The sequence below is a fragment of the Palaemon carinicauda genome, chromosome 30, assembly GCF_036898095.1.
Source record: "Palaemon carinicauda isolate YSFRI2023 chromosome 30, ASM3689809v2, whole genome shotgun sequence".
Lineage (NCBI taxonomy): Eukaryota > Metazoa > Arthropoda > Malacostraca > Decapoda > Palaemonidae > Palaemon > Palaemon carinicauda.
The window spans coordinates 41,954,028-41,967,591 of NC_090754.1; the positions used below are offsets into that span (position 1 = coordinate 41,954,028).

Sequence of the window (13,564 nt, forward strand, 5' to 3'; positions counted from 1 at the left end):
TCTTTTGGCAATACTTTATGTAAGGGATTGGTTTCAGAGGGATACTTGGGCATTGTTACTGCATGTTCTGAATATTTTGGTGAAATCCCTCCAGAGAGTAATAGTTTTAAGTGTGTTAGCTATTAACAGAGGTGCCTACTGAACATTTACTGTTGCGACATCCCTGCCACAGTTAATACTTAAGATGGTGATCCAGTCAGCCAGTTTTGTCATGGAATCAGGAGTAAAAGTCTCATCATGCTAACTATGTAACACAATTCCAAGATTTTAACCAGTGATAGCCCACAGACTGAGGTGGTGTTATCTCATGAGAAATGGAATTCAACCACTCCCTATGGTGAGCATTGAAATCACCAAGCACAAATGAGGCCTTTCTATCATCTTCATTTGTTTTAGCCATAGTGATAAGAAGACAAAGATAGAATCATCAAAATCTGGATTTTCAACAGATGGAACACAAGTAAAAGTAATGTCTGTCACAAATTTATGACCTGATTCTCATGACATGAACATTCAAAGCCTAACTTATGAGAAACAAGGTACTCAGTCCTAATATGAAGCCATCCCCCTTCCCCTTGCTATGGCATTATGATTCAAAATTATTGGTCTCTTAAAACTTGGGATGAGCAGTTCAGATGAGTGCCTCTTTTGCGAAACTGAAGTTTCTGAACCTAGTAAAAAATCATACTACCTTAATGTCAAATTTAAGATCTGTAGTATAGCCATGTAGTCTTGTAATACTTTAGATGACAGTATTACAGACTGGGACACACTGATCCAGTATTTTGCTCAGTATCTCCAGACATTAAGGATAAAGAAATAAAAAGCTTTCTTCATACTTCAGACTTAATGATGCTGATAAAATCAATATGTACAGAACTAAGTGCAGAGAAAATCTAAAATTAATTCATAGACCAAACAAAAATTGTTGGATTAAATTGATAAACATGGTGGACCCAACACAACATTGAAGGCTTAGTACCCTTCAGGATAGCCACTTAAACTGAAGGACGGAAAGTAACGATGGTTTTGAAATTAGTATTATAGAAGAGGATCAAAGAACAGATAGAAAAAAAGGCAACCTCTTGGTAAGCCACCAGCCATCTTTGGCCATTTTATTAAGCTTGCCCAACACACCATTTGAAAAAAATGAGGAAAAGAAAACTGATAGAGTAGTATGCCTGAGTTTAACCTGAAGCAAGAAAAAACTAACCCAAGGCAGTGGAAGACCATGCTACAGAGGCTATAGCACTATTTAAGACTATAGAAAATTGGAGATTTGCATGAGTTTGAACTGTCCTTCTCTAGTATGAGTTATTTACCATAGCTAAAGAGTCTCTTCTACCAATGCCAAGTGGAAAGTAGGCACTGAACACTTACAGTAGCCAACCACTTGAAATAGGAAGAGTAGTGGGGTTTTCTTGGTGTTGTCAGGTGTATGAGGAAAGAGGCAATTGTGTAAGGAATATGCCAGATTACCCGGTATACTTGTAGACAAAGAAGAAAAACTGTAAACAGAGAGGGATCTAAGATGTACTATCTGTGTAATCATAGGACCCCATAAAACTAGTGATAGTATCACGATAGGTGGCTGTTACCTTAGCAGATCTACTTACTTTAATTTTTACACAGTTAAAATCCGATTTCTTTTAGCCATGATTTTGCCCAAGAGGTTACTAAGGTACAAGCTATTTTGGCATTGGGAGGGTTTTCTTCTATAGGAGACATACTCCTGAAATTAGAGTTAAGAATTATTTTATGCCCGAGGCACTGCCTAGACATTTGGAAATCTATGATTTTGGAGATATACAGAAGTTGATTCTGACAAAGTTCTGTTTTACCACGTGAGAGCTTTGAAAATTTATTTATAGTTGCGAACATAAGAGGGTGAGTGAAGAACCTTTATTTTTAGTTAGAATTCCACATAAACCACTATTGAAATGTGTTCTTTTATCCTTTATATAATCCCTCATCATAGAATCTCATAGAGAAGTAGATGGACTAGGCTTAAGACTGGCAATTGCTGTGTTCATGGTATCAGGGTAGTGGCTACATCCCTCAATTTCATTAGGTAGAGTTTGAAAAACTACTGGCTGCTCCCCAGTGGAGGAATCCAAGTATTCAATCTCCATATTTGAATTCTTAATGAAATTAAGGGATGTAGCCACTCCCCTAATACTATGAACAAAGCAATTGCCCCTCTTATACCTGGTCCATCTACTTCTCTATGAGTCTCCATAATGAAGGATTCCTGTACTTGCATCAATTGGTGATGAATTATCCCTTTGCCTCTTAGTTGCGGGCATGGATGAAATTAAGTCCTTAGTTGGGGAAACGGGAATTTCTAATTTCAAGCATTATTGCTTTCTTATATGATGTTAGTTTGTTGAAAATTCTTTACAAGATTTTCCTTAAAGTTTTAGTTTAACTAAAGTTCCTACCGCAGTTAGATAGTGCTGTTATCACTTGGTGGTAGACTATCTGAATTTTGGAAATCAGCACATTGAATTGGATGTAGTTTGGATGAATGGTTGTGAGATATTGTCTTATCCTAGGGCAGTAGTATGCATAGAATGAATAACATTATTACCAAAGGTTAAAGAATATTGAGTAAAAATCTTACATTGAAAAGAGAAATGTGGATTTAGGTTAACAGTAGTATCCCTACTCCCAGGTCAGTATGAAATAAACAATTTTTATATAAAAATCATTTCAATACTCATAGTGGTTGGCATAGTTCAGTCATTGATGATACTTCCTCTACCAAAAAAATGTGAATGACTGTAACAGAGGGAGCTTGATGTTCGGCCAGTGTGTCCTTGCACAGAGGTGAGATCTACCTAAATGGGTAAAGGGAAGCTTTAGTAGTGGTATCATATAGGAAAATAGAAAATTTTTGGATAGGTAGACTAGTCTATTCCTTCAAGAAAACGAATAGCAATTAAACTTTGGTAGGTATTGAAATGATTTTATCACAAAAAATTTGTTATTTGTCCCTTGTTGCTTATACAAGGCTACATTTACTCATTTTTTAAATAACTAGAGTGAGTCTTCCCTTTAATAAAACATCCCACAGCTTTATTGATCACATTATCATCTAACTGAGATATTTTGAATGATATTCTACCAACAGTAATGTCAGCTGGAGAACAGTGTTTAAGAACTTTGTTTCCAAAGATTTAATTTCATAGTCTAATTTTCAGATATGGACCAAAATTAATCATTGCAATACAGTATTGACATTTATATATAGGAAATATGAAAAGATCATTAAATCTTTTGGGTCATATTTTGAAAGTCTTGTTGCATAATAATCCTTTAATTGTGCTGAAGTGGAAAATTACTTCAATTATTTAGAATTTCTTGTGGGGGGTTCATGACGCATTTTGTACTAATATTACAGTATTTATAAGTAAATTAATTTGTTATATTTGGATAACATGAGTAATGCAATCAACAACAGCAAGCATGGTTTAAAAAGTTATACACCGCAGTACTGTAATGCATATTTTTTTTTAAATTTACTAATTAAAACAGTGGATATTATACCATAAAGTGATTGTGAATTAGTTTAAGTTGAATAATTCATTGTTATTAAATGGCATGTTCAGCTGATGTATCTTATATTTACATTATTTGGCTTGTAATGAATTTTCTACAAAGTTGTGAATGGTGTAGAACTAAGTCCATCATTGAAAGGATAAATTTTTACAAAATTTTTCTTCAAGACTCAAGGAGTAATTGGAGTTGTGGTGAGAGGTCCTCCTGCTTCTGTGCTTCCCTCACCACACTCTTCTGCAACACTCCTCTTTCCCGAGGGCTGCCCTCCTGACCACATTGATGACAAAGTAAGAGGAAACTAGTCTTAGATGTGAGAAGAAGGATGGGGCTTGGGCTGCTATTGATAAATTTAGGAGGGCTTTTGACCTCCCTGTTTAACTGCATACCTTGGCAGTTTGCAGATATCTCCAGCTATATACTGGAGACATTTTGTCATTTAATACTTTTAGTCCTTGTAATAAATAAGTGATTTTAAGTGAGATGATTATTTGTCTTGTACAGTATGTTATAATCCTTCCAGTTTTGCTCAATGATTAGATGCAAAAAGATAAACTAATGTATACCACTTAAACAAGAAGAATATCCTTGTTCATTACATGGTAATACCTCTCGTACTGGATTTTGGGCAGAATTTTGTATAGCTATAGTTATGCAGGTAGACTATTTCAACATTACCATAGAAAATAATTATATGATATGTTACCATTTTTGCATTATCAACCTTTAAATATTGTTTTGTATAAATGCTATACCACATTTACTGAAGGGTTCCAGATCTGAATGACATCGAGACATTCCAGCAAAGTTTTGAAAATTATAAGATGAAAATATCATTAAATTGAGGGTGAGATTCAGTTAGATTTTCCATGTTTTCAGAATGCAAACGAGCTTTCAATTTTATCCTTAAACAGTTTTGTGGTTTATTAACTGTAGTCATAATTCATTTCTATATGGAAAGAAATATGAAAATATTAACATGTTCAAATATTGAAAAAAAAAAAAAAGGGAAAACTACGAAAAGAAAAGTAACTATTTCTAAATTTATAAATTGGTAGTTCTGAACATCACCCAGTATTAAATTTGATAAATTCATAAATAAAAGTACAGGGTAAATCTATTTTTCAACTTAGAGTACAATGCTTTAATTTTTTTTTTACCAGATGCAGTGTTTTGTTATAGAAAGCCAAATGAAGTTTTTATTTCCGTCATCTCACTGAGATCACTAACTTTGGAGTAATTCTGGCTAAATGTTTTGAGGTTTTAACATAATTTCAAAGAGGTTACCGTTTCATTGAGCTTTGTTTCATCCAACCCCATCACTCATATAGCCCACAATTATGGTGTTGAAATTTTCTTAAAAACTGCAAACTTTAGTCCAGAGGATAGTAGTATTAATATTAACTATAGTGCAAGGGCTGCCTGGAGCTTCCACTAGTCAACACTAATTGTTATCACCTTTTCACAGTCTGCTTTTACCCTTGCAGAGTTTCCTAGATAATTAATTGATTGACGTTTTCTATGGTATGTTTTTATTCCATTCATCGTTTCTGTAGAGATAACCTTTTATTCCCCACTAGGAGGTCTAGGGTTCCTTCTGTACCTGTAAACAAAGCCCCATTTGACTCCTCCAAGAGCTGTACTGGTCTTGTATGGCAGTCAGATGAGTAAAATACTATGGCCGCCACTATTTAGCATGAAGCTTCATTCAATGAATTTTTAGAATGGGTACCCAGCATTTGTGGCCCTAATTAGTTGTTTTGCTCTCTCCTGGTCAACAGAAGAGTGAACAGCACTGTCAATGTTAGTGTGAGAATGGGTGGAATAGAAGCTAGCAGGGACTACAAAAATATAATGGCTTCAAATGTATTTGTTCCAATGAAATATACTTACTTCGAACTTCCCTCTTAGGAGATCTGAAAATTATAATGGGTTCAAATCTGTTATTTACAGTCGTGACATGTCTTTTACTATTGAGGCTTTATACAAGAACCCTCCTTGATGCCTTCAATTTTAATCAATATCTTTCATCCAGAGGTTAATACTTCTGAATGATTCCTTTGTAAATTCTTGTGGCATTGTTAGCTTGCAGTAGTGTATATTGCGAGTTTCCAGTGTGTTAATATTTAGGTCCCAGTCATTGATGGATGAATAGAAAGTCAAGAGAACGGTAGGTTCTCTCCTAAATATTTTGGTGTTTCATATCATGATTTTTCATTCTTGGACTAACATCTTGATGAAGCCAAGGGATTCCGTTGCTATGGAATTCTCTAACCGTTTGACTTATACCTGTGGACATGAGGTTCAGTACTAAATACCGTCTTTTTTTTATGTATGTTCCAGCTGTGATCAAATTATGGAATGATCTTATGTAAGTACAGTAGCTACAATTAAATGCAAAACTGGTTTTTGTTGAAAAGGCTTGCATGAATCTTTTTAGCAGTTTCAATTGCTTTTATTTATTTTTTTGTTCCTTTTCTAGGTATTTAATTTTCATTCTTTATTTTTGTATTTCTTTCTCCCTGCAGGGCTGCTTTCCCTGTTGGAGCCTTGGGAATTTTAGCATCCTGGCTCTTCAATTAGAATTGCATTTTAACTCATGAAAATAAGAATGATAATAAGGGAGGCATAGGAAAAATTCCCTCTTTGGTGGTAGTTTTTCACCAGAAATTCTGGAAGTCTGGAACAATTCAAGGACAGAACATGGTTGTTAGATGCCATCAGGTTCATCTATCATTGTTTTCTAGTGAAAAGGCCCCTCCCCACTCCTTTAGTTTTGGCCTACAGACTTCATGCATTTTCACATTTCCAAGAATTTCCAAACTTTGGTCATCATGGTTAGCTTAATGTTGCAGTAGCAAGCAGGCTAAGTGTAAAATTATCTCTCCCTACTTTTGGAGTTGACACAGGGATGGCACTTAATCAGCTTCAGCTCAATGAACGTCTTTCCGCAGCAGACTCCTTACAGGATACAGTGACCTTTTCAGTGCCCTATCAGGAAAAAGAACTTCCTGAAATCCCTGAACATCAAAAATGTATGCCACCACATGTAGTTTTATCCAAGTATGAGGAGGTACCTTTAATTTGGATGCTTTGATAATTATATCAACTGAAGGCTCTGTGGTTTGAACTTAGCGAGTTCTCAAATATACATGTGGACACTGCCATTTGTGGCTTCATGGGCCCACAAGAACATAATTAGGCTCACACTTTCTTAGCAATTATTACTTTGTTGTAGAAACCCAAGCAAGCTACATATGTTTTCTTCATACAGACATATTCCAGAGGGTTGATTTCATTAGTTGTCTTTCGTACAAATTCGTAATACATGTAAAGACAAAGTGAGTTGCATGTTGTGTCTGATAGAGTCATATATTCCAGATGCTTTTGGCTGTATTTTACACTTGACCTTTTAGCAATAACCAAAATACGGGGCAGTGAAGACTGCTACATATGACGTGTTGCATAGCGTCCTATGGCATTCCTTCCACAAGTCATTCGTAGTGACTACATTAGGGAATTATATTTATCAAAAAATAGTTAAATTTGTGGAGCTTCCAAAACTCAAACTTTGTTAAAATGTTTCCTAATGCATTTGTCAATTGTTTATTTGACATTTTTTAGCCTAATCTTATATTTATTTTACAACTGTTTTATATTTTAATCATCATTGTTTTTTCCACACTAAAGTGCTTTCTCTATTAGGGCCGTTGGTCTTGTAGCATTTTGAATTTCCAGCTTTGGTTGTAATAACAATAATAATAATAGTGAAAAGAATCTCCCTGTTTCTAGTCAGAGCGGTTTCTCGCTATCTGGTAAGCTAATGCTGTGCTTGACGAGTACCATGCTCTGCCTTTCAAGTAATATGGTATAGATTTGAGTAAACACCTTATTTTAAAACTTGAGAGGCTCATCCTTACAGTTTATCCCTCTTTCATCTTTCTTGTTTTCTGGCATTTTTCTGTTGCCAAGTGTTTTCTTTAATTCTTCACAGGTCACTCATCACTTCAAGGTAGTCAAAAGTTCATTCTTCCCACCTTATTTAAGATTAAGTTTGTATACTATAATGGTAATGGAAAAAAAAAATCCAAAACAGTTTTCCGTACGATTCCATCATTCGTATAGAGTTCTCCCTCTTAGTTCATCAGTCATATGTTTCTCATCCAGATTCCATTAGATGTGATGGCATTAATTGCTGACATTTGGAGGTTCCTGGTGATACTTTGATAGTACAGAGGTTGATGCTACCACTACTATCCTTTGTTCAAAGGTTTAATGTGTCTTGGGATAATCAAAGACCATGAATGAGAGCTATAAAAGTGTTTTGTAAAAATTATTATTTTTACATTTAAAAAATATTGTTATGAAAAACAATTGCTCAATGAATTTCAGAATAAAATTTTCCATTAAATATATTTAGGCAATCTTTACTCAAGGATTACACTAGAATTACACCTGTTTACAGATTAATGTATATTTTCTTACCAAATTGTCCAAGCTTTGTTCTTCTGTGCTTTAATTACCTTCCTCATACTTAATCTTGACTTTCGCTTATCCTCTTGCATTGTTTGCCTTTCTTTTTGTACAGTTTGTGGTTTTCTGCATTGGATCTTCCTCTGTCTGGAATGGTTATTCCAGCAACACAGACACATTGATTAACAAATGCATACAAGAAAGGCAGACTATATCAGTAGTCACCTAAGCATTATCACTGTGCTAGAGAATGATATAGTCGTTGAGACCCTGGTGAAGGGTGTATTAGGGATGGAAGTTTTTGTGCATATTAGATTTTCCTTTGGTAAGTGCACATTCTTAATAACTTGCAAGTTTCTTGGGATCTTGAAACTGCTTAGGGGAAGGGTGAGAATTGGTCTTTATTCTTTATCCTCAATTGTAGTTTTTAGGAATAAATTATAAGATTTTGCAGGGAAATTCTTTTGGCTCTCTAATGCAGTAATATTTAAACTAATAAGCATGGATGCAATGCAGTGAGCTAATGCTTTGGAATGTGAAACGCTTAATCACACCACTAACTGAATGCAAGTGAATCTTGCCTCCTGACTTTGCATTTATGTATGAAGCGGATGCTGCTTTGGGGAAATACCATAATGCTTCCTTCATAACTTTATATTTTAACATAAAGGGCACGCTATTTTATGTTGATGCATGAAGTTAGTTCTCCTTTAAATTAAATAGCCTGCTTAATCTTATGCTTTCTGTGGTATAAATGTTTACTAACAAAAAGCAGAAAGGGAGAAACAGCAACACCTGTTTTTGCTTCAAATGAAATGTACATTTAATATTACAAAAGGGTTGTTAACTATAGGAATATCAACGTTAAATTGAGATAGCCTGTTTGGAAATATAATACAGTAAATATTTCTGAATAAATTTGGTTATGACGAACAGCATCAGTAGTACAGTATGTGGTACGTGTTAGTGGACTTCTGAAGTTATGTGTTTGTGTGCAGTTCCTGCATATTGTATAATTTCATCACTTCCCTTTTTGGATTTTTATTGCAAATACTTGAATTGTTAACTTGCATTATTCCAGTAAAATTAATTGTTAAAAACTTTACCAATTGTTCTTGTTGATAATCACCAGGAATATATTGGAGGATTATAATAGAAGGATTCAGTATAGAAATTTTCTTTTGATAAGAAGTAAATTCCTGTGAAGTTCCATAAACAATCATTGTGTGAATAAATGATTTGGGACATAATGAGGTGTATTAGGAGGTATATGGTGAGAAACTATAAAATATAAATTCCTATTTTCAGATACAGTAAATCCACTAGATATAAGTTGCATTCAGACTTAATTAAAATATTTTTTTCCTACATAATAAACACATTTTAAACCATACAGTATATCTAACATGAATTTTTTTTCAAAAAGTGTAGTGATATTTTCTACCAATTTTGCGAATAGATATATACCTGAGGTAGGCTATATGATTAGTGGTCTTCAATTTTACTGTTGGAAATATCCCTCTTAATTAAAAGTCTAAGCAATGGTATATCAATTAAGGTTAGATGATTGTCTATTAATAGAAATAAGGTTGATTTTGTCTCCTAGACTTCATATGCTTTTTTTTTATCAAGATTGCCTATGCCATCATTAGTAACTGAAACATGTCCCTGATGATTTTCTTACTTTTTTGTGACTGGTGGAAATGTTTAAGCTCTGCATTGTTTTGATGCTGCTAGTTATTTTCTCCCTTCTGAAAAGATTATTTAACCTGTAGATACAAAAGTAATTAATTTGAGATGGAGTTGATTTAAGTTTTTTTTTTGTACTTACAATTCCTCTTTTGAGATATTTTTTTATTCAAGATAGATTTTTTGCATTCTGTATGGTGATAATTAAATAAGAAATCTTCAAAGGTGGTGAATCATATGCTACATTGGGTTCTAGTAAACACTATTCCAGAGTCTTCCTGTTCTATTTATTGTTGCCTAGTATTTATGGAGTTTTGCCTTGTCCTGTGAATTAGAGTAATAGTGGAACTTTTTTGTAAAGAATAGACGCTCAACATGGCTTTTTGCCTTACTCGGTAGTTATGTTATTTTGAGGTTCCTCCTTTTTTTAAAGTTATATTAATGAAATAATTTCATTGTTATGTTGAAGAATTTGTAAATAGAGTTCATGTCTTATGAAAATTAAATAATATATAGAAATTGGAACTTTTAGCAGGAAAAACCTAAAATTGAGGAAGTGTTTGCTGTAATTCAAAAGATAAATGATGAAGTGGAAAAAAAGAAAGGCCAAAAGGCTCTTAATACACTTTTGCACAATTGGAAAATTTGATTGTAGCTTACTTGCAAGAGGAGATGGGAAATTAATCAAAAGTTATAAGGGTGTGTTGTTATAATCAATAGAAAGGAAATATGACAGGAAAAATAATAATGCAAGTTTCTTTATGTAAATCAATACATCATGACAAAGCAATACAGTATAGTAGTTTTTTTCAGAGAAGCTATGAATACAGGAAGGAAAAGAACATAAATGTAGATATGTAATTTTATTCACATTCAAGTGTTTATGCTCAATTTACGGTGCATTGAAATACAGTACTGTATTTGCTATACATTTGAAAGATCCTCCAGACCATAGAAATTTCATTTTACTTAGACATATGAATAAATGTGCATAAAGCAGTAGATAACAAGTAATAACGTATATTAAAAAATACTTATTTCTGTACTCACATAGCATTCATATGGATTCTCTCTTGTAGCTGGTTAAATGGTGACATATACTCGCCTAAAAGTTTCCAGTTTTCTTTCGTAATTGCCCTACCCCACTAGTGTAGTCTTGAGCGAATATGGCTGTGTATGCCAACACCACTGCATAGGTAAATCATATCCCTTTGTTTTTAGCTGCATAGTTGAAACTAGTTCAAGGACCTCTCGACATCACTAATCAGTGGGGAGGCAGGAGGCATGTATATAAATACCAGAGGAGTATGAAAATAAGTAATTTCATTAAGATTCATATGTGTCAGTTAGAGAACCAAAAGACAAAGGGATATGATCTACCCACACAGTAGTAGTGTTATACACCATATGATCCCAACATAACACCAGAGAAGCAGAGCAATTACAAGGAAATAAAATGGGCTATTTGTGTTTTAAGGGTAGACATTGACATTTAACCAGCTTTTAGAGAATAGAGATGAATGCCAGGGAAGGTTCATAGAAATAATATTTATTAAAACAATATAAATTAATATAGTAAATGTAGAAGAATGCTTAAGAAGTCAGATAAATAATGGAGACCTGAGATTAGGACATGGTAGTAGTGTAGAACATGGTTGTAAGAGGATGCAACTTTTCCCTCCACATGTTAGCTAAACATGTACAGTATATAAAAACTAATAGGAAGTAAGAGCTAAATAATGAGGATGCTGATGGGAAAACAATTTCTGGAACAACGAAGTCCATATTATATAAAATCCTTTCTTCATCCATCAAAATGCTTAGTCTTAGTACCCAAAGATGATACAATGGGTAGAAACAGGAATATTTATGATACCACATGAATAACTTGGAAAATCAGAAATTTACTAAATACTCATAAATAAACAGGATATGTAGATATTCAGTTTAAATTCTAATAATTGATTTAAGATGATACACTAATATACATAGACTCAGCCAAGCTACTTTATACAGCATACAGGTAATTAACCATAATACAATTTGTCATAAATGATAAAATTCATAAAGTTTATGTTGAAAATCCATTGTGAAATGGGATACTGATTAAAAGTTTATAGCTGAACATGAAGTTCATGGCTTTCTTACAATAAAAAATTAATACAGGTTGATTCAACTAACTACAGTAGTACAGTAATAATTTGATGGCTATGGTATGTTTATAGATGAAATATTTATGTGATGCCACAATGAACCAAATAACATCTTTCTCCAGGTTTCAATGTTGTATAAACAGTAGACACTTACATTTAGTTAGAAATTCATAGTTAACATATTAACATCCTCCGTTTCAGTTTTGTCTTAAATAGCTCTGCTGCGTTTGTTCAGCACTGGAATCTATCAGTGGGCAAAAGACCAAAACTGTGAGTTAGGAAAAGGGCATGGGTATATGGTGGTTCATAAAGACCATAAGTTCTCATTATACTGCTAGGTTAGAATATGAACTTGTTTTTTAGAGGATTTGCTTAGTTTCTTGATATGATGTTTTTCAAAAATGTTTAATTCTTTAACAACCGTGCAATTAATAAGTGTCGAGCTTCGGAGTGCTAGCAAGAAACTGGGAAGAAATATTTCTTATCAAATAACTATAGCAACTACCATAATATTCGAGCTATAATATTCAATTTAGTTTTTTTTTTTTTTTTTTTTCAAAATGGTTATATTTTATGACAGAATAATCAGAATTGCTATAGAAAATGTCTGTATATAATAAATTTTGAGATGTTGGTAAAAGAAAAAAATACTGCTTACACGTACAATAATTGTCAAAAGAAAATCATGGTAGATGTGAATTTGAGAATTGCTTTATTTTGTTCATGAATAAATTTTTTTATAAAGAGGGTATATAGTTTTTTCCAATGTAACCAAGAAAATTTTTCATAAACTACGAAAGAAAAAGATCATAAAAAAGATTTGTGCGAAAACAGTGACCATTAGAAAATATATAGGTAGGTTAATTCATTATTCCAGAACCATAGAAATGGAGTTCAACTAAGGCTCTACCACTAGCATAGAGCTATGATTCACTTAGGTGCAAAATTTATTTTTAATGAATATTTGAAAAAATATTCTATTTGAGGCATATATTACATCCATCGGTCGTATAGTGAGTGAAGACTTTGAGGACATATGTCATGTCCATCAGTCATTAGAGTTATTAGATGTATATTATGAATGGAAAAAATCTAATTGGTTGAAAAAATTTCCATATATTATTATATTTATTTGAAAAAAGTTATAACATAAACTTAGCTGAAATTTTCAATAATTTCTAGTTGCTAATCTAGGAATGTAATTCTTTATTTTCTTTCCTTATCTACAATTCCCAAATAGGAAATTATTGTAAAAGATAAATGACAAGATAATCAGATAAAAATTAACATAGCACCCGTATCTTGGTTTTGGAAATCTGAAAAATGTTTAACTGTACAATATGTAATATGGTACTAAAACTGACAATTAATTCATGTATTTATTGTACAGTATACAGTATATATATATATATATATATATATATATATATATATATATATATATATATATATATATATATATATATATATACATATATATATATATATATATATATATATATATATATATATATATATATATATATATATATATATATATATATATATATATCTTATTTGCTATTAAATGATGATTTTCGTAACTGTTCAGGGTCGGCTGCGGGTTCTGGACTGAAAGGACTGTAAAATAGGTCCAAAATTAATTTATAGCTATAAAATATATTTCACGCTATGCTATTCAAACTACCGAA

The 13,564-nt window shown here is 32.7% G+C and overlaps 1 protein-coding gene across 1 annotated transcript in view; it reads left to right on the forward strand.

The window, feature by feature from the left end:
• The window catches only part of LOC137623054 (KICSTOR complex protein SZT2-like), a 362,398-nt gene that overhangs the window by 292,676 nt on the left and 56,158 nt on the right, over positions 1-13,564 (forward strand). Inside the window, exon 66 of the mRNA XM_068353692.1 lies at positions 3,729-3,848. Within this exon, the coding sequence (XP_068209793.1) occupies positions 3,729-3,848 (120 nt within the window). The remainder of the gene's footprint in view (positions 1-3,728; positions 3,849-13,564) is intronic.